Source organism: Garra rufa, chromosome 24 (assembly GCF_049309525.1).
Source record: "Garra rufa chromosome 24, GarRuf1.0, whole genome shotgun sequence".
Classification (NCBI taxonomy): domain Eukaryota; kingdom Metazoa; phylum Chordata; class Actinopteri; order Cypriniformes; family Cyprinidae; genus Garra; species Garra rufa.
In genome coordinates, this window is record NC_133384.1 from 8,554,272 (window position 1) to 8,580,498 (window position 26,227).

General features: G+C 40.0%; 1 protein-coding gene across 1 annotated transcript in view; it reads left to right on the forward strand.

Annotated features, from left to right (window-relative positions):
* The window catches only part of pard3aa (par-3 family cell polarity regulator alpha, a), a 233,055-nt gene extending 212,800 nt beyond the window's left edge, over nucleotides 1-20,255 (forward strand). Inside the window, exons 20-21 of the mRNA XM_073830324.1 lie at nucleotides 12,853-13,057; nucleotides 20,201-20,255. Of these exons, the coding sequence (XP_073686425.1) occupies nucleotides 12,853-13,057; nucleotides 20,201-20,255 (260 nt within the window). The remainder of the gene's footprint in view (nucleotides 1-12,852; nucleotides 13,058-20,200) is intronic.
* Nucleotides 20,256-26,227: the final 5,972 nt, after the last annotated feature.

Here is a 26,227-nt window from a genome sequence, read left to right on the forward strand (position 1 = left end):
TTTCTGTTTAATTTATTAACCCATTTTGAAATGCTTTATTGCCATTGTTTCTTGCATGAAGGTGTTATTTCTGGCTTGAGAAGTTAAAATGTGATTTTTTTTTAATGCAACATACACAATTTCACACAGTTTGCATGAGATCTGAGTTTAAAAATAAACTGTTACGCTGTAAAAAATGCTTTTCTTACTTAGATTTTTTTCTTGTTTCCAGCCAATATATTTATAAAAATTCTTAAATCAAGAAGAATTTTCTACACAAGTAAAAATTGTCTTGTTTTCAGGAAAAACAAGTCAAAATTAAGTGTGTTTTCGCTTGAAAATAGCTTTTCTTACTTAGATTTTTTGTCTTGTTTCCAGCCAAAATATCTAAAAATTCTTAAATCAAAAATGATTTTCTAATCTAGACGAGTAAAAAATTGTCCTGTTTTCAGGAAAAACAAGTCAAAATTAAGTGTGTTTCTGCTTGAAACAAGCAAAAAAAATCTGCCAATGCAGTAAGAAAAATAATCTTGTTTTCTGTTTAATTTCTTAACCCATTTTGAAATGCTATATTGCCATTGTTTCTTGCATGAAGATTTTATTTCTGGCTTTATTTATTTTTTTATTTTTTTTATTGCAACATACACAATTTCACACGGTTTTCTTACTTAGATTTTTTGTCTTGTTTCCAGCCAAAATATCTAAAAAGTCTTAAATCAAGAAGGATTTTCTAGACGAGTAAAAAAAAATTAAGTTTTTTTTTTTCAGAAAAAAAAAAAATTAAAATTAAGTGAGTTTTTGCTTAGAAAAAGCAAAATAATCTGCCAATGGGGTAAGCAAAAAAATCTTATTTCAAACAGAAAACAAGAATACTTTTCTTACCCCATTGGCAGATTTCTTTGCTTGTTTCAAGCAGAAGCATTTTAACAAAAACACACTTGTTTTTTCCTAAAACAAGACAATTTTTAATCGTCTAGAAAGTCCTTCTTAGTATAAGAATTTTTAGATATTTTGACTAGAAACAAGACAAAAAAAATCTAAGAAAAGCATTTTTTGCAGTTTAACAGTGTTTTTCTTAACTCAGATCTCATGCAAACCGTGTGAAATTGTGTATGTTGCATAGAAAAAGACACATTTTAACTTCTCAAGCCAGAAATAACACCATCATGCAAGAAACAATGGCAATAAAGCATTTCAAGCATTTTTGGATATTTTGGCAAAAAAAAAAAAAAACTAAGTAAGAAAATCTTTTTTTGCAGTGTAGTCCCTAGAGCTGAAAAAAAAAAATATATATATATATATTTTTTGTGTTAGGAAGAGTTTATGAAGTCTGTCCGACAGAGCAGTCTAGTTAATAACACCTGCCAGGGGGGAAAATCACGCCGTCCCTTTGTTCTCCATTAAAAGATTCCATTAAAAGCAAGCAGATTTTTTTTTTCAAAAGAGTCAAATTATTTCCCTCAATCACTTTGTTCTTGTAAGCTGTGTCCACATTGGGCTAAATACTGTCTTATCTCTTCAGCGGAGCAATAGAGGGCAAACGCGGGAGATTCGGCGGTAGAAGCATATTGCGTTTCTCTCCTTCCAATATTCAAATAACTCTGTTTTTCAATTTAGATAAGAGGAACCTGCCTGTGCCTGTCACCGAGGTTAATAGTCAAAAGTTGACAGATAAGGGCAGGCTTTTTCTTTCCACACAGACACTTTTATTTACATAAAATGTGAATTTGGCATCACCCGAGGAGAAATGTGTCACCGGGAGATATCCAGCCGGGAAAATGAGTTGGGCTGTGTTTTCGTTGTGTTTTATGTTTTTTAAATATCAGACTTAAATGCGCTCGGCTCTTTTTCCCACCGGGTTTTTAGCCGGAGTGGCAATTTCAAGACTCCATTAGAAGTGATCGGCGTTCTAAAGGAGAAACGAATGCCGTGGCACGTCGAAAGGAGACGACTAATGATGCCTTTTGATTGCGGTGTCAAAACATTTACCACTCAGTCCTGTGTAGCTGAAATTTGCCGTTAATTACCGTAATTCGTTTCTTTTTACATTTCAGTCAACAATTAGCAGAACCGTAACTTACTGTGATAACCGTTTTAATGAAAACGCCATTGATCTGTGAAGTCGCTGCTGTATTGACTGCGACTCTGTAGGCACAAATCTGCTTTTTCAAGTTAATAGGGATGTTTAGAAATGAGAAGAGCATGTCCAGTGCAGTCTTTGGTAACACTTTATTTCAATAGTCCACTAGTCATTAGCTTTCTGCATCAGTGTGTTTTGCTTTTTTATGTTTTTATTCAGTTTATGAAGGTGATTAGTGGTCTCACTTTATTTTAACGTCCAGTTATCACTAATAACTAAAATTTAAACGATTAGTTCACTCCTGAATTAAAAATTCCTGATAATTTACTCACACCTATGTCATCCAAGATGTTCATGTATTTATTTCCTCAATAATCTTGTTTTCTGTTTAATTTATTACACTGCAAAAAATGCTTTTCTTACTTAGATTTTTCTGTCTTGTTTGAAGCCAAAATATCGAAAAATTCTTAAATCGAGAAGGATTTTCTAGACGAGTTATGTTCTTGCTTTCAGACAAAACAAGTCAAAATGAAGTGCATTTTTGCTTGAAACAAGCAAAATAATCTGCCAATGGGGTAAGAAAAATAATCTTGTTTTCTGTTTGAAATAATATTTTTTGCTTACCCCATTGGCAGATTATTTTGCTTGTTCTAAGCAAAAAACTCACTTCATTTTGTCTTTTTTTCTGAAAACAAGAAAATAATTTTTATTTGTCTAGAACAATTTTAGATATTTTTGCTTCAAATAAGACAAAATTTTTAAGTAAGAAAAGCATTTTTTGCAGTGTTACCCATTTTGAAATGCTTTATTGCTGTTGTTTCTTGCATGAAGGTGTTATTTCTGGCTTGAGAAGTTAAAATGTGATTTTTTTTATTTTTTAATACAACACTCAATTTCACATGGTTTGCATAAGATCTAGGTTAAAATATACACTGTTACACTGCAAAAAATACTTTTCTTACTTTTTTGGTCTTGTTTCCAGTCAAAATATCTAAAAATTCTTAAATCAAGAAGGATTTTTTAGACAAGTAAAAATGATTTTCTTGTCTTCAGAAAAGACAAGTCAAAATTAAGTTTAGCTTAGAACAAGCAAAAAAGCAAAAAAAAAATCTTATTTCAAACAGAAAACAAGATTGTTTTTCGTAGCCCGTTGGCAGATTTTTTTTGCTTGTCATTCAAAATGTTCATGTCTTTCTCTCTTCAGTCGAACGGTAATGAAGGTTTTTGAGGAAAACATTTGATTTTCTTTTCTTCATGTAGTGGACATTAATGGGAACCAATAGGTTGAAGGTCCAAATTGCAGTTTCAGTGCAGCTCTACACAATCTTTTATCTTGATAAACGATTGGTAATTAAAAAATACAAATTTATATTAATTCTTGGCTGAAGCCGAAAACAAATAAAATTAAACACAGGGCCGAATGTCCCCCATCTATTTTGCCAATTATTTTCACCAAAATGTGCTTTTTACAGTTTTGTCTTGCTTTTCAAAGAAAAAAATCAATTACAAAACAACAATTTAAAAATATTTACTTAACACTGAACATTTTTTACAATCTAGTAGACATTATAGCCTACCAACAAAGCACAATTTAACTTAAAATTATTAAGTAAAATAATATTCTTTGACCCCCTTCTTGAATCAGGCATGTGTTTTTAATCTACAAATAAATGCAGCCTTGCTGAGCAAAGAATGTTATAATAAATGTATTAATAGAGCTGTTGTAATGGATGTTATCATTATTTTTGTCTTACTTTTTAATTTTATTTTACAAAACAACAGTACAATTACAATACTAACATTTATGAATGTTGACTTTTATTTTGGCGGAAACCCACAAGAAGACCTCAGTACTACTTTTTGCTGACAGCAGCAGATTTATGAATGATTCTCATCTTTGGTCTTTGAACCCTGGCTAAGGAGCTGCTGCAGCGCTGTCAGAATAAATACAATTGGTGCGTGTATTAGACAGCATAACGTTCTGTAGTTGATTTACTAATGGTTTAAGGCCATTTGGTGATTTCAGTCATCATACAGTAACCAGCAACAACCAGCCCTTTCTCTTCTCATGGAAGACATGCGATGCGATACTAAACAGTCTCTCACTGTCTGTGCTTGGAATGATTTTTATGTCCTTCTCTGACAGTTTTAAATGCTTCCACATGTTTGCGCCTCTATTTGATTGAGTCACGTCATTTTTCGGTATAATCTATTCGTCCTTTTCGCTTATTTCAGCTTTCGCTATTTTCGGATGAGTAATGATAATTTTGCTAATTTTGGTTGCCAAACATTTGGTGCATTCCTAATATAATACTATTGTATATTTTTAGATGCAACCTAAATAGTTTTATTGGAAATGACAAAAATAATGGCTTTATTAATATCAACAAATGTGTAATTTAAAGGAAAGTTCACTCCTGTCATTAATTACTTATTATATGTTGTTCCAAACCCGTAAGACCTTTGTTCATCTTTAGAACACAAATTAAGATATTTTTGATGAAATCCAAGCTTTCTGACCCTGCGTAGACAGCAAACAACTACCACATTCAAGGCCCAGAAAGGTATAAGGACATCAATAAAAAGAAAGAAAACAAACTGACACGGAAGAGAAGAAATTGTTGAATAAATCTTATTCAACAATTTCTTCTCTTCCGTGTCAGTTTGTTTTCTTTGTGCACAAAATGTGTTCCAGAAGCTTCATAACATTATGGTTGAACCACTGCTGTCCCGTGGACTACTTTAACAATGTTTATACTAACTTTATAGGTCTTGATAGTGGTAGTTCCGTTGCCGTCTGTGGAGGTTTGGAAAGCTCTCGGATTTCATCAAAAGTATCTTCATTTGTGTTCCAAAGATGAACGAAGGTCAACAACAACATTTGGGACAACATGAGGGTGAATAATTAATGACAGAATTTTCTTTTCTGGGTAAACTATCCCTTTATTGCAGATGCTGCATCCATTTTATCAAACATGTTTTATTGACAGTGACAACTCAGAAACTTAAAGAAAGTTCAAAGAGTTTCCCACTCGTAATTACAACTTTGTGGTAGCGTTCGTGTGCTTTTATCTTGTAATACAATATTTCCAACATTTCTTAAACATCTTAAAGGTTTTTGACATTTTTGAACATTCATTGATGCGCAGAGTATCCAGAAGCATTTCCATTAGATGTGCTCACTGAGAAAGCATTAAAAGATTAGAAATGACCACCGTGACTAATTTTAAACACTGCAAATAACCCTTTTCTTACTTAGATTTTTTGTCTTGTTTCCAGCCAAAATATCTAAAAAATTTTAAATCAAGAAGTATTTTCAAATCAAAATTAAGTGCATTTTTGCTTGAAACAAGCAAGATAATCTGCCAATGGGGTAAGAAAAATAATCTTGTTTTCAGTTTTAATTTTTTTTTTTTTTTTTTGCTTACCCCACTGGCAGATTATTTAGCTTGTTCTAGGCAAAAACTCACTTAATTTTGGCTTTTCTGAAAACAAGATTTTTTTTTTACTTGTCTAGAAAAATCCTTCTTGATTTAAGAATTTGTAGATATTTTGGCTGAAAACAAGACTAAACATCTAAGTGAGAAAAGTATTTTTTTGCAGTGAAGCCTAGTTTTAATTGGCAAATGCATCTGAGCTTGGTCACATTTGCTCTCACACTGCAAAAAATGCTTTTCGTACTTAGGGTTAGTACTTGTTTCCAGCCAAAATATCTAAAAATTGTTTATTCAAGAAAGATTTTCTAGATGAGTACAATTATTGTCTTGTTTTCAGAAAAAAAAACCAAGTCAAAATTAAGTGCATTTGTGCTTGAAACAAGCAAAATAATCTGCCAATGGGGTAAGAAAAAATTATCTTGTTTTTGGTTTGAAATAAGTTTTTTTTTTTTTTTTGCTTACCCCATTGGAAGATTATTTTGCTTGTTCTAAGCAAAAACTCACTTAATTGTGACTTGTTTTTTTCTGAAAACAAGAAAATATGTTTTACTTGTCTAGAAAATCCTTCTCGACTTAAGAATTTGTAGATATTTTGGCTGAAAACAAGACAAAACATCTAAGTAAGAAAAGCATGTTTTGCAGGGAAGCCTAGTTTTAATTGCCAAATGCATCTGAGCTTGGTCACCTTTGCTATATGATATCCAACTAAACCTTCTTAGCATTATTATCATCTCCTGAGCTCAGAAAGGTTTGGATTTATTTGGGAAAAAATACAAATCTATAATTGTTTAATGCCCCAATTTCACACAGTCTCCTACTCGTACGCTGAACCTTTTGGATATTGTTTCAGTAGATGGCAGAATGACTGAAAACACTGATACACAAGTGAATAAAACAAAAGGGAATGAGTGCCCACCCTCTTCCCCTCACTAGCGGTCTCTCGCTTTCATGAGGCCTTTCTTCCAGCCTTCAGAGTCCTCACTCACGTCAGAGATTTGTTGGTTATTAATAAGCTCTAATCACGCCGGCATCTGTCTCCAGCGCCACATCTCCGCCGTTATGTCGCTCTATTCAAAAGCACTTTGCTTTTAGTGCCCTCTAATTTTTTCCTCCTTTCTGAGCGTTTTTAAACTTACAATTAGTGACAAATTAATCACGTCCAGACCATCAGGAATGGAGACAGTAGCTGTAATCAGACGCTCGCCGAAATGGAAATGAGCAATATCAGCCAGCTGCGGTCCCTTATGATTATACTGATATGCGACGTATCACAGAGATAGGTGGTGGGGAAGGAATTAGCATTGCAAACGATACTTCAAAATAAAACATTCCCAGAGAGTCGCTTGCTTTTTCCAAAACAGCATCAAAGTACTTGCATTAATATATCATTAATGAAATACATCATCCCATTGACTGGAATCCATAAAATTGCCGTTACAAAATTCATGGCCTATCAAATGTTAAGAGGGCTTTGAGAATATGATCCTCCTTCGGCTTGTCCATTAGAAGAGATCAACTCTTTGTCTTCCAAGTAAACATCTTAATAGTGTGGGGATGTGATAAAATACTCTGTTAGCAAGGCAATTCTTTCTGAAATGATTCCCGAACACAAACAGAGATATGCTGAAGCGCATTCAGCAGTGTTGGGGAAAGTTTTAAAAAAGCAACTAATTGCGTTATGTAGTTACAGTTGAAGTCAAAAGTTTACATCCTCCTTTTAGAAATTTTGCTAAATAAGAGGGATCATACAAAATACATGTTATTGTTTATTTAGAACTGGCCTGAAGATATTTCACATAAAATATGTTTACATATAGTCCACAAGAGAAACACTGTTGAAAAAAACAGCATATGCTGGTTAGGTAGGTTTTAATGCTGCTATGAACATATGAGCATAAACCAGCAAAGGACCAGCATAAACCAGCTAAGGGCCAGCATAAACCAGCAAAGGACCAGCATAAACCAGCTAAGGACCAGCATAAACCAGCTAAGGACCAGCATAAACCAGCAAAGGACCAGCATAAACCAGCTAAGGACCAGCATAAACCAGCTGAGGACCAGCATAAACCAGCAAAGGACCAGCATAAACCAGCTAAGGGCCAGCATAAACCAGCAAAGGACCAGCATAAACCAGCTAAGGACCAGCATAAACCAGCTAAGGACCAGCATAAACCAGCTAAGGACCAGCATAAACCAGCTAAGGACCAGCATAAACTAGCAAAGGACCATCATAAACCAGCTAAGGACCAGCATAAACTAGCAAAGGACCAGTATAAACCAGCAAAGGACCAGCATAAACCAGCTAAGGACCAGCATAAACTAGCAAAGGACCAGTATAAACCAGCTAAGGACCAGCATAAACTAGCAAAGGACCAGTATAAACCAGCAAAGGACCAGCATAAACCAGCAAAGGACCAGCATAAACCAGCTAAGGACCAGCATAAACCAGCAAAGGACCAGTATAAACCAGCAAAGGACCAGCATAAACCAGCAAAGGACCAGTATAAACAAGCTAAGGACCAGCATAAACCAGCTAAGGACCAGCATAAACCAGCTAAGGACCAGCAAAGGACCAGTATAAACCAGCAAAGGACCAGTATAAACCAGCTAAGGACCAGCATAAACCAGCAAAGGACCAGCAAAGGACCAGTATAAACCAGCAAAGGACCAGTATAAACCAGCTAAGGACCAGCATAAACCAGCAAAGGACCAGCATAAACCAGCTAAGGACCAGCATAAACCAGCTAAGGACCAGCAAAGGACCAGTATAAACCAGCAAAGGACCAGTATAAACCAGCTAAGGACCAGCATAAACCAGCAAAGGACCAGCAAAGGACCAGTATAAACCAGCAAAGGACCAGTATAAACCAGCTAAGGACCAGCATAAACCAGCAAAGGACCAGCATAAACCAGCAAAGGACCAGTATAAACCAGCTAAGGACCAGCATAAACCAGCAAAGTACCAGCATAAACCAGCAAAGGACCAGCATAAACCAGCAAAGGACCAGCATAAACCAGCAAAGTACCAGCATAAACCAGCAAAGGACCAGCATAAACCAGCAAAGTACCAGCATAAACCAGCAAAGGACCAGCATAAACCAGCAAAGGACCAGCAAAGGATCAGCAAAGGACCAGTATAAACCAGCAAAGGACCAGTATAAACCAGCTAAGGACCAGCATAAACCAGCAAAGTACCAGCATAAACCAGCAAAGGACCAGCATAAACCAGCAAAGTACCAGCATAAACCAGCAAAGGACCAGCATAAACCAGCAAAGGACCAGCAAAGGATCAGCAAAGGACCAGTATAAACCAGCAAAGGACCAGTATAAACCAGCTAAGGACCAGCATAAACCAGCAAAGGACCAGCATAAACCAGCAAAGGACCAGTATAAACTAGCAAAGGACCAGTATAAACCAGCAAAGGACCAGTATAAACCAGCAAAGGACCAGCATAAACCAGCAAAGGACCAGCATAAACCAGCTAAGGACCAGCATAAACCAGCAAAGGACCAGTATAAACCAGCAAAGGACCAGCATAAACCAGCAAAGTACCAGCATAAACCAGCAAAGGACCAGCATAAACCAGCAAAGGACCAGCAAAGGATCAGCAAAGGACCAGTATAAACCAGCAAAGGACCAGTATAAACCAGCTAAGGACCAGCATAAACCAGCAAAGGACCAGCATAAACCAGCAAAGGACCAGTATAAACTAGCAAAGGACCAGTATAAACCAGCAAAGGACCAGCATAAACCAGCAAAGGACCAGCATAAACCAGCTAAGGACCAGCATAAACCAGCAAAGGACCAGTATAAACCAGCAAAGGACCAGCATAAACCAGCAAAGGACCAGTATAAACAAGCTAAGGACCAGCATAAACCAGCTAAGGACCAGCAAAGGACCAGTATAAACCAGCAAAGGACCAGTATAAACCAGCTAAGGACCAGCATAAACCAGCAAAGGACCAGCAAAGGACCAGTATAAACCAGCAAAGGACCAGTATAAACCAGCTAAGGACCAGCATAAACCAGCAAAGGACCAGCATAAACCAGCAAAGGACCAGTATAAACCAGCTAAGGACCAGCATAAACCAGCAAAGTACCAGCATAAACCAGCAAAGGACCAGCATAAACCAGCAAAGGACCAGCAAAGGATCAGCAAAGGACCAGTATAAACCAGCAAAGGACCAGCATAAACTAGCAAAGGACCAATATAAACCAGCAAAGGACCAGCATAAACTAGCAAAGGACCAGTATAAACCAGCTAAGGACCAGCATAAACTAGCAAAGGACCAGTATAAACCAGCTAAGGACCAGCATAAACTAGCAAAGGACCAATATAAACCAGCAAAGGACCAGCATAAACCAGCAAAGGACCAGTATAAACCAGCAAAGGACCAGCATAAACTAGCAAAGGACCAATATAAACCAGCAAAGGACCAGCATAAACTAGCAAAGGACCAATATAAACCAGCAAAGGACCAGCATAAACTAGCAAAGGACCAGTATAAACCAGCTAAGGACCAGCATAAACTAGCAAAGGACCAATATAAACCAGCAAAGGACCAGCATAAACCAGCAAAGGACCAGTATAAACCAGCAAAGGACCAGCATAAACCAGCAAAGGACCAGCATAAACCAACAAAGGACCAGTATAAAATTGCAAAAGACCAGTATAAACAAGCTAAGGACCAGCATAAACCTATTATATTTTCTCTTGTGGACTGTAAACATATTTTATGCAAAATGTCTTATCTAAACAATACCATGTATTTTCTATGACCCCTCTAAATTTGGTAAAAAAGTTTATGTTTTGCAGATTCTGAAAGGGGGATGTAAACTTTTGACCTCAGCTGTACTTTTTATGGAAAGTAATGTTTTACCTATGTGTTACATTACTTTTGCATTACTTTTTAAATTCTGGGCTGGGCTTAAATTATATTCTGAGTTTGTATTTCACTGATTTATTCATTTTGAGGCATACATTTGAAAAATTAACTCCAATATTTTCTTGTAAACTAAAAAGTAATGCATTGCTTTACTAGTTACTTGAAAAAGTAATCTGATTACATAACTCACACATTCAGCCTGCTCTTTTCCATACAACCAAAGCATAGAGTCAAACTCCAGAGTTTTTATATTCTGACTGCATGATGTCTAGACCTCTGCTTTAGCAGGAGAAACAATTATACTATAAACCTTGGTCAAAAAAGTAGTTGAGACAGACTATAGATGTGGTACTGCAGATACTTGAGGTGAGGTGAACAGAAGATGGGCCTCTTTTGGTGAACGTTAGCCTTTTGAACTTCTGAGTTCACTTTCTCTGTTAGTTTTATTGGGTCAGCGAGGAATAACGCTAATAGGCTTTCTTTACTGCTCCTGGGTAACTGAATTTGAGACCGCCGAACTGTGGTGGGAAGATGTGACCCTTTAGAAGCAAAAAGATAATGGGGTTCCTTCAGATTGAGTAACCTCTGAGGTAAAACTCGGCTGAGAAAAAATGAAAAGAGATTCAGGCAAGACCAGGAGCTCACGAGCCTTTCTTAGATATGGTTGGACTTGAAGACGAGGTCTCATTAAGATGTTTCATTAAGTCGATGTTCAATGAAGTCAGAGATACTACATTAGCCTGAATTCCTTCTCAATGAAACCATGTATTTGTTTAGCTACAGTTACACAAATAGCTAAAAGTATAATATATTATTTGACTTACTGAAACGCTATTGAAACTTACAGTTATTATTATTTTGAGACTAAAATTTCTGACTGCTCCTCCTCCTAGAGCTTTAACTCTAGAAACTCCAAACTCAGCCCAGATCGTCAGACTGATCTGACTCTACTTGCTCTATCTTTTCTAACTGATCGGACTTACGGTTTTCCTAAAAATGACGATTAAAACTAGGACAAATCCCATAGACTTACATTGACGGAAGCCAACACTGTTCAAACTCCAACTGTCAAAACTCCCACAATCCCTTGAGACTCAATCAAACTTCCCTTCTTTGTAACTCATCGACTATTTCTTATCTATCCATCCAAACAACTAGAATCATGTTAATGACATGCAAATCAGGCTAGAAACATGTTAACAAAATGCCAATCATGCTTGAAACATGCTAGTAACTTGCTAATCATGTTAACAACAGGCTACTAATGTTAACATCATGATGGCGACATTCTAATCATGCTAGCAACATGCTAGTGACAGGCTAATCATGTTAGAAACATGCCAACAACATGCTAATTATGCTAGTAACATGTTAATAACAGGCTATTCATGCTAGAAACATGCTAATTAGGCTAGAAACATGTGAACAACATGTTAATCATGTTAGAAACATGTTATAACATGCTAACAACATGCTAACCATGCTAGTAGCATGCTAATAACTTGCTAATCATGCTAGAAACATTCTAACAACATGTTAATTAGGCTAGAAACATGTTAATCATGCTAGTAATTTGCTAATCATACTAGTAATGCTAACATCCTGTTAGCGACATACTAATCATGCTAGCTACATGCTAGTAACAGGCTAATCATGTTAGAAACATGCTAATGACTTGTTAATCATGCTAGTACCATGCCAATATCTTGCTAATCATGTAACAAATGCTAAATAAGTTAGAAATATGCTAGCAACATGTTAATCATGCTAGAAACATGCTAGCACCATGCTAGTAACTTGCTAATCATGCTAGCTACATGCTAGTAACATGCTAAATAAGTTAAAAACATGCTAGCAACATGTTAATCATGTTAGAAACATGCTAGCACCATGCTAGTAACTTGCTAATCATGTTAGCTACATGCTAGTAACATGCTAAATAAGTTAGAAACATGCTAGCAACATGTTAATCATGCTAGAAACATGCTAGCACCATGCTAGTAACTTGTTAAAAAATGCTAAAACATGCTGTCTGTCCATTTGTCTAGCCATACGACAGACTGTATTGCCTTCAAAACATTCAAGCTTGCTAGAATCAAACTAGTTATTGAATCAAACTTCAATTCGAAACTTTAAACTTCAATCTTCCTTTTGACTGAAAACCATAACATTTCTACAATTTCTAAAACTTTTAACAACTTTAAACTTTTTCACACTTTCTGATCAGGCTTTTTTTTTAAGCCAATTTACAGTTTGTCTTGAGAAAACTTTTTATCTAGGTTTAAATAATATTTGCCTGGCAAAACAGACACCTTTTTTTGATGGTTGCTATTGTGTTGTGTTTAATGGAAATGTGGCTAAGCTTAACCTAGTGTTGCTCTTTCTCAAGAGTTTACAGTGACTTACACATAGTCTGACTCAACATTCATGTTTATCTTTCTTTCTTTTCTGCTTTCTCCATCATCTCAGTGGAAGAAGACACAGAGGAGAGCTCACGATCAGGCCGCGACTCCATTTCTACAGCCACGGATCTCACTTTCCCGCTCTCCAACACAGAGAAACAGCTGAATGGAGGACGCAGTAAAGAGGACAAGAAGGAGCGAGCAGGGAAGGACAAGAAAGACAAGAGCAAAGCCAAGAAAGGCGTGCTGAAGGGTCTGGGCGACATGTTCAGGTAGGCCTTTGGTGTTCAAATCACTGTATTTGGCAAGCGCTGACACAATATGATGAGTATTTGGGAGTCCCTGCTACTAATGGGAAGATATTTTATTTTATTTTTAAATTATTATTTTATTAAATGAATTTAATTATATTTTGTTTTGTTTTATTTTATTTTACTTTTGTATTCAAATGATACTGTGGTTTCAGTTAAACTACTGTTATATAAATCACTTGATTTTATTTTATATTATTTTATCTTATTTTTTTATAGAAATGATTAATGATACTTGCTTGGAAAAACAACCACCTTAATTTTAATATTGTTATTTTTATTATTATTAAATTACTAGAATTTGTTTAATTTAATTTATTTTTTTAATATATTTTATTTTATATAAATTATTATTATTATTATTATTATTATTATTATTATTATGATTATTATTTATTTATTTATTTATTTATTTATTTTTTTTTTTTTTTTAGAAAATATAAATACTTGCCTGGAAAAATAACCACCTTAATTTATTTTTATTATTATTATTATTATTATTATTATTATTATTATTATTATTATTATTATTACTATTATTACAAAACCATATGCATTTAAATTATACTGTATTTAAATTATACTGTGGTTTCAGTTAAACTACTGCTATATAAATGAATTTGTTTAATTTATTTAATTGTATTATTTTATTTTATATAAATTATTATTATTATTATTATTATTATTATTATTATTATTAACCATATTTCCAGTATACTGTGGTCTCAGTTGAATCACTGTTATATAAATCACTAGAGTTTATTTATTTTATTTTATTTAAAAATAATAATGATTCTTGCCTGGCAAAATAAACACCTTAATTGTGTTTTTTTCATTTTATTTTATTTTTTTATTATTTATATTTTAAATATGAATTATTTTATTATTTTTAACCATATGTATTTAAATAATACTGTGGTTTCAGTTAAGCTACTGCTATATAAATGACTAGAATTTGTTTAATTTTATTTAATTGTATTTATTGTTTATATTATTATTATTATTATTATTATTATTATTATTATTATTATTATTATTATTATTATTATTATTATATTTATCCATATGCATTTCAAAGATACGGTGGTTTTAGTTAAACTACTGTTATATAAATAACTTGATTTTATTTATTTATTTATTTTTTAAATATTAAAGTTACTTGCTATTATTACTTGCTTGTTATTGTTATTATTATTATTATTTTTTTTTTATTATTATTATATTTAACCATATGTATGTCAATGATACTGTCACTTTTAAACTACTGTTAAATAAATCACTATTTTTAAATTTTTTATTATTATTTATTTTATTTTATTTATTTATTTATTTATTTTTATTTATTTTTTTTATTTTTATTTTTTTTATTTACCTTGACCCACACTCTTGCTATCATTTGTTGATGCCACAAGCATTTTCGATGGAGGTTATTTTTAATAAGGCAATGTTTTATTCATCAATGCATAGGTTTTCTGCTCAAATTCATCATTGGTAATTGCTAGATTGCTAACTTTTCTGAAATAAACACATTAATGTGCACAGCAGCACTAGCCACTAAACATGTGTAGCTTTTGTGTTTGTGTAAACAGCTTTGTTGTCTAGTTAAATGTCACCCCAACTGTGACTGATTTGCAAAATTTCACTTCCAACTTCACCCTACAAAGAGATAGAAGCGAATGCGGAATCGGTTAATTTTGAAAATAAATCCATATGGAGGGATTAACATTTACTCAGCTTCTCTCTCCTCGCAAAGCTCCTCCGGAGGGACGAGACAGGTACAGATAACACACTTTTGGGGGCTGCTATCATGAAAAGGTGCTTTCCCCGTCTCCCGCCCCTCTGGGCTCTTTGAAATAGCGGGTCGCGTGTCTATTTGGTTGTGAACGCAGAATGCGTTTCCCAATGCCAGGCTAATTAAGCCGAGGCCTCCATTAATTATTCTGATTTGGTGCTCATTTGAATCCCGCATAAATTATCCACACTCTTATCTGCACAATAAGATGTTTTGAGGTGGATTAGCGTAATGGGATTAGTTAGCGTAGTACGTGGCATGCTGTTCCGTAATGAACAATAAAAACGACAAGTGTTTCCAGGTCATGTTTCAGGGGCACTAAAGGGTTGATTTTAGTGCCCCTTGATTCTTCAACACTCCTTTCTCTTGTAGAAGGTGATGGGCAATTACTAGGCCGTAATGACGTGTTAGGTTGTGGCCTGCGTTTTGAGCTGAATTTGATTAATTAATTAGGAATAGGAGCGTGAGGACTTCAGCGTTCATTGTAATCAGGGTTTAGGGTTGGGGGTTGGCACAACTGTTGGCATAACAATATGATTAAGATGTGTTACATACATACTTGTTACTTGTTAAGTTTTCTTGAGTTGCAATGAAAAGGAAGTACCGGCAGATTTTTTCTTCAGTATTGTGACATACATTTTGAATGCATCAGATTATTGTAAATTTAAAAAAAAGGGTGGAAATTTGGTTTCCTGATTGGATTTAGAGACATGAAGGCGAGCTTTCTGACAATTATAGAGGTACATAAACTAGGTTGCAAAAAGGTGGAAAATTTTCAGAAAATTTCAGAAACATTCCAGCAATTTTTGGAATCTTCCAGGTATTTTTGGAATTTTTCTGGACATTTTCCACCCCTTTGCAACCTTAATATAGACTATACATGGGTGGACACTCACCATAATTGTACTATTAGTAGTAGTAGTAGTAATAGTAGAAGTACTATATTTCAGTAAAACTTGTGCTTTCAATTATATAAATCACTATTTTATTTTATTTGTTTTGTTTTGTTTTGTTTTATTTCTTTTTTATTTTATTTTTTATTAAAATATTTTTTAATGACAATTATTTAGTTTTATTTTATTTTACTTTTGTATTCCAATAATACTGTGGTTTCGGTTAAACTACTGTTATATAAATCCCTAGATTTAATTTTATTTTATTTTATAGAAAATATTGATGATACTTGCCTGGAAAAACAACCACCTTAATTTATTGTTATTTTTATTATTATTAAATGACTAGAATTTGTTTAATTAAATTTTTACTTTTTTATTATTATTATTATTATTATTATTATTATTATTATTATTATTATTATTATTATTTTATAGAAAATAAACAACCACCTTAATTTATTATTATTATTTCAAAACCACATGTATTTAAATGATACTGTGGTTTCAGTTACACTACTGCTATATAAATGACTAGAATTTGTTTAATTTAATTTAATTTAATTTTATAGAAATTATTATTATTATTATTATTATTATTATTATTATTATTATCATTATTATTATTATTAACCATATTTCCAGGATACTGTGTTTTCAGTTAAACTACTGTTATATAAATCACTAGATTGCATTTCTTTTATTTTATTTTAAAAATAAATATTAATATTAACAATAAAATATTTAATGATACTTGCCTGGCAAAATAACCACCTTAATTATTTTATTTTATTTTATTTTGTTTCAAGTAGCATGCTGAAGTTTAACACTGACAAATACAAACACAAACCCCCTTCCCCATTTTTAAGGTACAGTCACATCAACCGTGGCTCAGCAAAATTTTGTGGGCAAAATCCAGTTGAATACAAATACGAATTTGCAAGATTGGGATGAAAAAATTGGTCATGTAAATTTGCCATGCTGCCCAAGAAAAGCTGCTTGGTTTGAAACTAACTGAACTTTGTGAGGTGTTGTTTATTGAAAATTAACTCTTTTGCACACGAAATGTTGCTAATTTCACCTTACCTTTATGTACTTCTGAAAGTGTGTGTAATACTGCTGTAGCGACAAAACATTTGTAGACAAAATGTATTGATTCAACCTGAACTTTCCCAGCCACGTCCGCTGTCTGTCACATGTCGCTTTAGAGTTAGAGCACATGGTATACATATAATGCTGAACATAGTTGGAGTTCACCCAAGGTTGTGGTGTGCTCATCACACTCAGGCTGTTCAGACTTATGTCGCATTGAGACCTTGAGAACACCTGGCATGTGCTTAGTCCATGTTGGCCTCCCCAAAGGAGAGGAGCTGTTTTGGATTTACAGCTTCAGTGATGAGGCAGAATTAGCTTCAGGTGTTTGTCATCACACATCGCTGCCAGCTTTCACAACCCCTGCTCTTGGAACCCTATTGCTCATTATTTTTCATCCTAAAAGTGTCCAGAGTTTGTGTATTATTTTTTGTGCTGTGCTAAGTTATATATTTTTATTTTGTCTCGGCAACCATATGAGCTCGATTTTAGAAGTCTTTCCCGGCTGTTCATCCAGCTTGCATGAAAATTGGCGTAGATCATCTAGAGACAACCTTGACGAAAAGTTGTCAAAAGAATTTTGATTTGTTAAATATCAGATTTAAGCCAATGCATTTTTCAGGCGTTGCTCTGTTTGAATTCATTGGCCCGTATCCTGTTAACGCAAAAGCCAATGTTCACAAAATTTGGTGCACATGGATGTCAAGGCCATGTGAGGATACATGCCAAATTTAATCAATTTCTGATTCTAGGAAAAGTCATAAGTCAAAAAAGCCTGCAGCCTAATAGAGGAACTAAACATTTTGCATTGGAAACAGCTGTATTTACACCATCCACACAATCTAGTTGAAGTCAAAAGTTTACACCTTGCAGAATGTGCAAAAAAAGAGGGATCATACAAAATGCATGTTATTTTTTTTTTATTTAGTACTGACCTGAATAAGATATTTCACATAAAAGATGTTTACATATAGTCCACAAGAGAAAATAATAGTTAAATTTATAAAAAAAAATGACCCCACTTGATTCATAATACTGTGTTGTTACCTGAATGATCCACAGCTGTGTTTTTTTGTTTAGTGATAGTTGTTCATGAGTCCTTTGTTTGTCCTGAACAGTTAAACTGCCTGCTGTTCTTCAGAAAACTCCTTCAGGTCGCATTTTTTGGTTTTCCAGCATTTTTGTGTTTTGAAACTTTTGAAATTTAAAGATCAGGGTAAATTTAACTTATTTTGTCTTCTGGAAAACAAGTAAGTATCTTCTGTAGCTTCTGAAGGGCAGTACTAAATGAAAAAACAATGATATTTAGACAAAATGCTTCCTTCTGGAGCATCAGTGAGTGTTTGAACCTTCTGTAATAGTTGCACATGAGTCCCTCAGTTGTTCTCAGTGTGAAAAGATGGATCTCAAAATCATACGGTCATTGTTGGGAAGGGTTCAAATACACAAAAATGTTGAATTTGTGGGACCTGAAGGATTTTTCTGAAGAACAGCAGGCAGTTTAACTGTTCAGGACAAACAAGGGACTCATGAACAACTATCACTAAACAAAAGAAACACAGCTGTGGATCATTCAGGTAACAACACGGTATTAAAAATCAAGTGTATGTAAACTTTTGAACAGGATCATTTTATAAATTCAACTATTGTTTTCTATTGTGCATGTGAACGTCTTCCATGTGAAATTTCTTATTCAGGTCAGTTCTAAATAAAAAAATAACATCAATTTTATATAGCCCCTCTTATTTTGTTAAAATAATTAACATTTTGCAGATTCTGCAAGGTGTATGTAAACTATTGACTTCAACTGCAGATTGTGTGGATGGTGTAAATACAGCTGTTTCCAATGCAAAACGTCTAGGTTACGAAGGTAACCCTCGTTCCCCGAAGGAGGGAACGGAGACGTTACATTGGGATCTCGCTTGAGAGACCGATCACCTCTGAGCCTTATTAAAAAGGCCAATTGAAAATTGGCGAGTGGACGTGCGCGCCGGCCACGCCCCCGTACATACGGGTATATAAGATGGCTGCGCGCACCACTCAGTCAGGCTTTTGCTGAAGAGCCGGGAGAGCCCAGCGTCAGCGCGACGCCAGGGGCGTGGCAGGGGAATGTAACGTCTCCGTTCCCTCCTTCGGGGAACGAGGGTTACCTTCGTAACCTAGACGTTACCCCTTCAGTCGAATCACTTCGACGTTACATTGGGAACTAGACCCATGGAAAAGGCCACGACCCTGACGCCGCGTTACGCACAACGCCACGTGCCGGCAGGTCTTCCCAGACGTGTCCGCAGGCGGTCATTGAACGTAACCTTCCCAACGCCCCGAGGCCCCCTTTTTATAAGGGGGCCTGCAGGGATGCCAGATGTACTGAAGCATGGGTTGGGGGGGCGGAGCACATGCAATTTGTGCATGTGGAAATGAGAATAATTCAATATATCCATAAGATTTCTTAGGGATACACGAGGGAAACAGCGGTCTCCTCCGCTGGAAAATATTGAAAAGTATAGCCACAACCTGCGGGGCGAAGGAGACCCAGGCAGGATCACAGCCAAGGACTACTCCGCATCTAGCCCTGACTGCGGGGCATGGAGGACCCAGGTTCGCCGGAGGGAACATTCTGGGAGATAGCGCACGGATCCACGTGGGAATGGCGCAGCAAGCCGACACCAGCCGTCCCCCCGCTCGCCTGAAGTCTTATGTTAAGACACGGGAGGAACGGCCTCTGCGCGGAGGTTGAAGAACCTAGCGAAGGTATTAGGTGTCGCCCAGCCCGCAGCTCTATAGATATCTGCTAGTGAGGCGCCATGAGCAACGCATAGGATGAAGCAGCACTCTTAATGGAGTGGGCATGAACACCTAAGGGGCATGGCTCTCCCAGATATAGATAAGAGAGGGAGAGGCATCTACCACCCAATGAGCCACCTCAGTTTGGGGACAGCATTCCCTTTCTGCTGAACCCCAAGCAGATAAGCTGCTAGGTGCGTCTGAAGTGCCGAGCGAATTCATTTTCACATAGACACAACATCGCAAGGCTGGGTCTGCCTCCTCCAGGGCAGAGCTTGCAGGTTCACCACCTGACCGCAGAAAAGCGTGGTGGGGAACCTTGGGCACAATAGCCGGGCCGGGGTCTCAGGTAGTAACGTGAGAGTCGCCGGGCCCGAACTTCTTGACACACTTTGCTGGCAAGGAAAGCTTGTAGGTCTCCATCCCTCTTAATAGGAGCCGGGGCAGTCAGGAGCGCTGTCTTAATGACAGGACTCGACTGAGGCCCACTGAGCACCTCTGGGGAACCTTTGCTCATTCAATGGGAGCCAGGGCAGTCAGGAGCGTTTTTCTCGCTCGACTGAGGCCCGAGGCTCCAAGGGAGCACCCCGCGGCCTGAGAAGGCGACGGGGAAGCTTCCCTACAGAGAAGTTTGTAGGTCTCCTTACCCTCTTGATGGAGGCCAGGGCAATCAGGAGCGCTGTCTAAATGACAGGAATTCTAGCTCGACTGAGGCCAGGGGCTCAAATGAAGCGCCCCGCGGGCCCGAAGGGCGACGGGGGGGTCCCAAGAGGGTATGAGGCGCGGTCTGGCACCTCTGAGGGACCTCACGACCAGTGGGTGCTTACCTATTTTGCTTCATCTACTGCATGTGATATGCGGCTAAGCGGCGGCATATATTCCGAGAGTCGAGGGGACAGCCTGCGCTCCAACTCTCCTGCAGGAAAGGAAGCACTACTGCAATCGTGTATCTCTGTGCCTCTCAGCGAGAGGAATGCCAGCGATAGACCTCATCTCAGTGCGTGAGCCAGCCTTTGCCAAGGGAGCCCAGTACCGAGTGATAGTTTGTATCACGGCCTGTGGAAGGCCGGAGAGATCTATGGTGTCAAGCCGTGCCCTTACAGGGAGGGACTGCCGCGAGGGGAAGGTTACTAGACCTAAGTCCGGGTGGGCCGTCCTTGCAGCGCAACCTCCAGACTTACTCCTCGTCCTCCCTGGACTCGCACAGAGTCTGCGCAAGGAGGCTCACTGGGGAAGGGCGTACTTGGGCCCCGGAGGTCAGCTATGTGCCAGAGTTACTCTGGCAATGGGAGGAATCGGGAGGGCGAGCGGATGTGGCTGGGCCTGCCGATATAACTCCAACTAGCTGCGTCACGGGGTGGAGTCGCCATTCTGCAGGTGGGTGGACTGCCGTGGGAACCGGGGGGCTGCACGGTTGAGTTTCCCTTCTTTAAATGAATGGCAAGTAGCAAAATCTGCCACGTTGGACTCCATGGGAGCAGATGGGAGGAGCTGTAAGCCTCTGTTGTACATGGCAACCCAACCCGTGGTAAGCCACGGGCTGACTTGTCGGCAATACTGCGGGAAAACGCCAGTCCGGAGAGAGCCGAGATGCCATGCCCATCATAGGACTCGATCGTGCTGCAGCGGTCTCACATGAAACAGCTTAACGGCAAGCGGCTAGAGCTGACATGTGCCCCAGGAGCCTCTGATTTGAGGGGACCGCTGAATAGTTCCTGATTAGCTCAGAGACTACAGCACCAACTGCGCGCTCTTGGTAGCAAGGCGGGCCGTCTTGTTGACCGAGTCGGGCTCCCGACCGAGGAAAGGGATTCCCTCGGTTGGCCTGAAGGACCAGATGGCGGGGGTGCCGAGGCACCAGGTCCCTGAGTGGAAGCACCTCGCGCTGAGCGCTCGACCCCCGGGGCAGACCGCCGGAGGGGTGTGCACCGGGGAAAGATCGAGACGCGACAGCGGGTGCCCTTCAGGCAGATGGCTGCAACCCAGCCCTGGAGACGGAAACATACTTGTATGTGCGTCGTCGTGAGCATGTGTGCCGACAGCCTAAGAAGGGATCGGAACAGAGCTCCATCCAGGGCGGATGTTAACCCACCACTCTAACTGGACACGTGAAGTCAGGACTCTTATCAAACCCCGACCTCGTCCCGGCCGGAGAGACAGGCTGGATCGCGTCCTTCGCCAGTAGGAACGCGACCTCCGCAGGCAGAACAGAGGCACGCCTGTTTCCGAATAAAGAATGTAAGGGGTACCTGTGAGTCTGGGCGGACGCCTGGAGCCGGGCCGTACCGTCCGTATCAACCAGTGTAGTGGTATCAAGGGAACGTTGACCGGCGTGACCGTGGTGGGGCAGCCTGGGGAAAGACAGGGAAGGAGACAAAACCCAGAAGGATAAACGTCCTGGAGAAGTGTCTAACTGCGCTAAGCAGTGCTTACCTACTTCCCTGGTTCCCGCGCTGGCGACATCCGGTCCCGAGTCTGGTTCCGAGGAGTGGAAGTGCTGCTCAGGAAGGAAACTCGGGGCCGGGGCCCCAGAGGTGAGAAAGCTGGGTCTTTCTGTGATTTCAAATGACCGGCTAAGTCCCGCTTCCAGCGGGAGTGCCGACAGAGTAGCTCTCTCCACCTCCGGGGGTGCTCGCATCAGGGACGCTTCGAAGCTCGCCTGCGAGGGTCTTCCGTCGCAGGACCCTGAGAGGCGAGCGGCGTCCCTCTCCCACGGGCGGCTCGACGTCGGCTGCGAGCCTGGATCGTGTGGCTCAGCAGGGGACGGAGCTGCGGGGGGACGCCCTCGGCGACGGGCAGGCGGAGGCGGGGGCCCAGGCGGCGGAATGGTAACTTCGCGGCGGGGCAGGATATGTTGGACGGCCTCCGTCTGCCTCTGGACCGTTGGAGCGCCAGGGGAGACGCCCAGCCCGAACGACGGGGAGGCGTACTGCTCTGGCAACTCGGCGGGGTATGCTGATGGGCGGAGGATCGCAGGCTTTTGGGGGCCGGCGATACGTTCGACGCCGCTGAGCAAAAACCCTTCACGGTGTCGCCGAATAGGCCGCTCTGGGGAATGGGAGAGTCGAGAAAGCGAACTTTGTCGGCCTCTGCCATCCGGGCCAGAGTCAGCCATAGGTGGCGTTCCTGGACCACGCAGGTGGACATCACCTGACCAAGGGGACACGCCGCGACCTAGTGGCCCGAAGGGCGAAGTCAGTGGCGGCGCGGAGTTCTTCAAGTACCCCCTGGTCAGGACCACTCTCGTGCAGGCCTTAAGGTGCCTGCACCTGGCACTTTTGCAGTGTTGCAATGGCCTGCAGGGCGGGGCAGCGTGTCGGGGGGCGCAGAAAAGGCCCAGCCGATGAGGGCGGAAGAAATTTCACATGCCCTAAAAGGGAGACGCGGAGGGCCCCACCAGGCGGCCGCGCCCGCGGGCAAAGGTGCACCGCGATGGCGCGCCCGACCTGGGGGACCGCCACGTACCCCTTGGCTGCCCCGCCATGGAGAGTGGCGAGGGGAGAGGAGCTGGAGTGCGCTTCAAATTAATAGGGCGCCATCGATTTTGTCAGCTCCTCATGCACATCCAGTCAGAACGGGACCGGGGGGGAGCACGGCGCTGCCGCCGGTGCCCCCCCCAGGAACCAGTCGTCCAGCCTAGAAGGATCGGCCGGAGGCCCCTGAGGAACCCTCAAACCGATCCCCCCCGGCTGCCCGGAAAAGCATAGCCGACAGTTCGACATCAACCTCCGGGGGGGCAGCGACCACGGGTGGGCGCCGCGCCGCGGGAAGAGATGTGTCACCGTCTGACTCTCCCTCTGATGCTGTGACAGACATCTCATCCTCTGCAGGAGCACCGAAGGAGACGCTCAGCCCGCCAGGCGGGGAAGCGTCTGCTGCGGAAACTCAACGGGACCGCGCTGAGATAGAGAGGTCCGCAGGGCTTTTTGAGCCGGCGGAACGCTGTCTATCGTAAATTGAATGTCCCCCCCCGCGCCCCACCGCGGTGGCCGAAGAGCATAGGCGGCTCAACGGCTGACCACGGGAGGGAGGCGGGGGGAGCCAGCTCGCGAACGAGCGGCAGGACTTCAGCGTGGTCATGGTCATGCTTTCACCGCATGGACCATTCATGAGCACCACCCCAGCGTGCTCAAAGCCTAAACACGTGAGGCAGCGCTCATGTCCGTTCGCTGAGGAGAGGAAACTACCACATCCAGAAACGCACGGCCGAAAAGACATCCTGAAAAGGACGTCTAAAACGGCCGCTAGAAATTGCTCTTTTGTGATCCCGGTTTGCCCAGGGAGGGGCCGCGGGGCAATGCACTCGCCGGGGCTGCTCGCTGGAATGCAAAAAGGCTTTATATGGCCGTGAAAACGGCCGCCCGCGGGACCGCGCTGACGGCTGCCAAACAATGCTCTTTCTGTGAAACACTCTTTTAGTTATGGCAGCGCAGCAGCAGGAGGGAGCATGAACTCTGAAGAACTCTTCTCGGCTGTTTAGAGGCTCGACACATCGGCTCTGAAAGCAAAAGTCTGACTGAGTGGTGCGCGCAGCCATCTTATATACCCGTATGTACGGGGGCGTGGCCGGCGCGCACGTCCACTCGCCAATTTTCAATTGGCCTTTTTAATAAGGCTCAGAGGTGATCGGTCTCTCAAGCGAGATCCCAATGTAACGTCGAAGTGATTCGACTGAAGGGGTAATGTTTAATTCCTCCAATTCCTGCTTTTTTGACTTATGACTTTCCCAAGAATCAGAAATTGATGAAATTTGCCATTTATCCTCACATGGCCTTGACATCCATGTGCACCAAATTTTGTGAACTTTGGATTTTGTGTTAACAGGACACGGGCCAATTTATTCATACTGAGCAACGCCTAAAATGCATTGGTTTAAATCTTAAATGCTTTTGACAACTTTTCGTCAAGGCTGTCTCTAGATGATCTGCAAGGTGTATGTAATATTCATATTTCACATTTGTGGTCAATTTTAGGATTATTCTGGTGTCTGAATATAGCTCAGGTCAGTACTAAGTAAAAAATAACATGCATTTTGTATGATTCCTCTTATTTTGGTAAAATAATTAACATTTTGCATGTATCCTCACATGGCCTTGACATCCATGTGCACCAAATTTTGTGAATTTCGGAAATTGCGTTAACAAGATACGGGCCAATTTATTCATAATGAGCAACGTCCAAATAATGCATTGGCCTAAATCTTAAATGCTTTTAACAACTTTTCGTCAAGGTTGTCTCTAGATGATCTGCAAGGTGTATGTAAATTTTCAACTTCAACTGTATTCTTTCATATTGCACATTTGTGGTCAATTCTGGTGTCTAAATATAGCTCAGGTCATATACAGTATAATCATAAATCGGACTGCTTATAATGCAGTTTTCCGTAATGAGCTGACAAGTGACACAATGAAGTTTAATACATAAGGCTATGGTTATGTTCAAAACTGTAACCCTAATAGGAGCAGTAGTAATATATTGTCTACTTAGCAAACCCACCAACAATTATAGATGGAAGGAGGTCAAATTAACTCGACTGCAGAGGAGTCAGAGGTGGAAATGTATATGTGTTTAGTGAGGGAGTGGGAAGGCTTGTGAATGTTCATTAAGAACTGAAACGCAGGTCTGGACCCCAGCGGAGACGCTCACGCAGCACACAACCGTCCTCCCTCACTCTCATTACATCTAGCCCTCCCCTGAGAGCCATCAGAAACTCACATCACTGAGGAGATCACACACACACACACACACACACACACACACACACACACATGAACACACCTTGCCAGGAGAGTATGGATTACTGACATTCAACTCCTCTCTCATTGTGTTTTTGTTCACACACACATACAGATTTACTTGTGCAGCGATGCACACTCATCTGCAGTCTCTCAAGGCCCATTTAACTGTAGCCCTTCACTTTTTCATCTCTTCCATCTCTGTTTGAAGCACACACACACACACACACACACACACACACACACACACACACACACACACAAGGAGGTCTCTGAGGCGTTTGCAATACACTGCAATTGGAGCTCATCTGCATGCGTGAGTAAACGTGCTCTGATGAGCTCTGCGCTTAATGGACACACTGATTGGAAGAGCATTAAAATCAGAGCTGAAAGACAGAGGGAGGAAGAGAGAGATGAGGTGATCAAAGAAAGAGCGAGAGAGAATACACAAATGTGGAAAAACTAAACAGCTGAATGAGTGACCGGGAAAGTGGAGGCAGCAAAATTGAACAAAATGGGTCTAGAATTCACTTGTCAAAAAAAAAAAAAGTGTCCTACAATTTACTCACCAAATAAAGATTGTAGAATTCTAGAATTTATTCGCCAAAAAAGGTTCTAGATTAAAGGTTCTTGATTAAAATTGATTAAAATTAAAATTGACTAGGGATGCACCGATCCTTATCGGCCGATCACTTGCGCGTTTTGTCAGTAAAGCCGGTTCTGTAATCAGCGGTAAATGCCATCAGGTGCGTGATTTTACGTTGAGCCGTATGTACTACACACAGCCGTTGTTCTCTGACGAGCTGCGCACATTCACACTGATAATGAACATTGA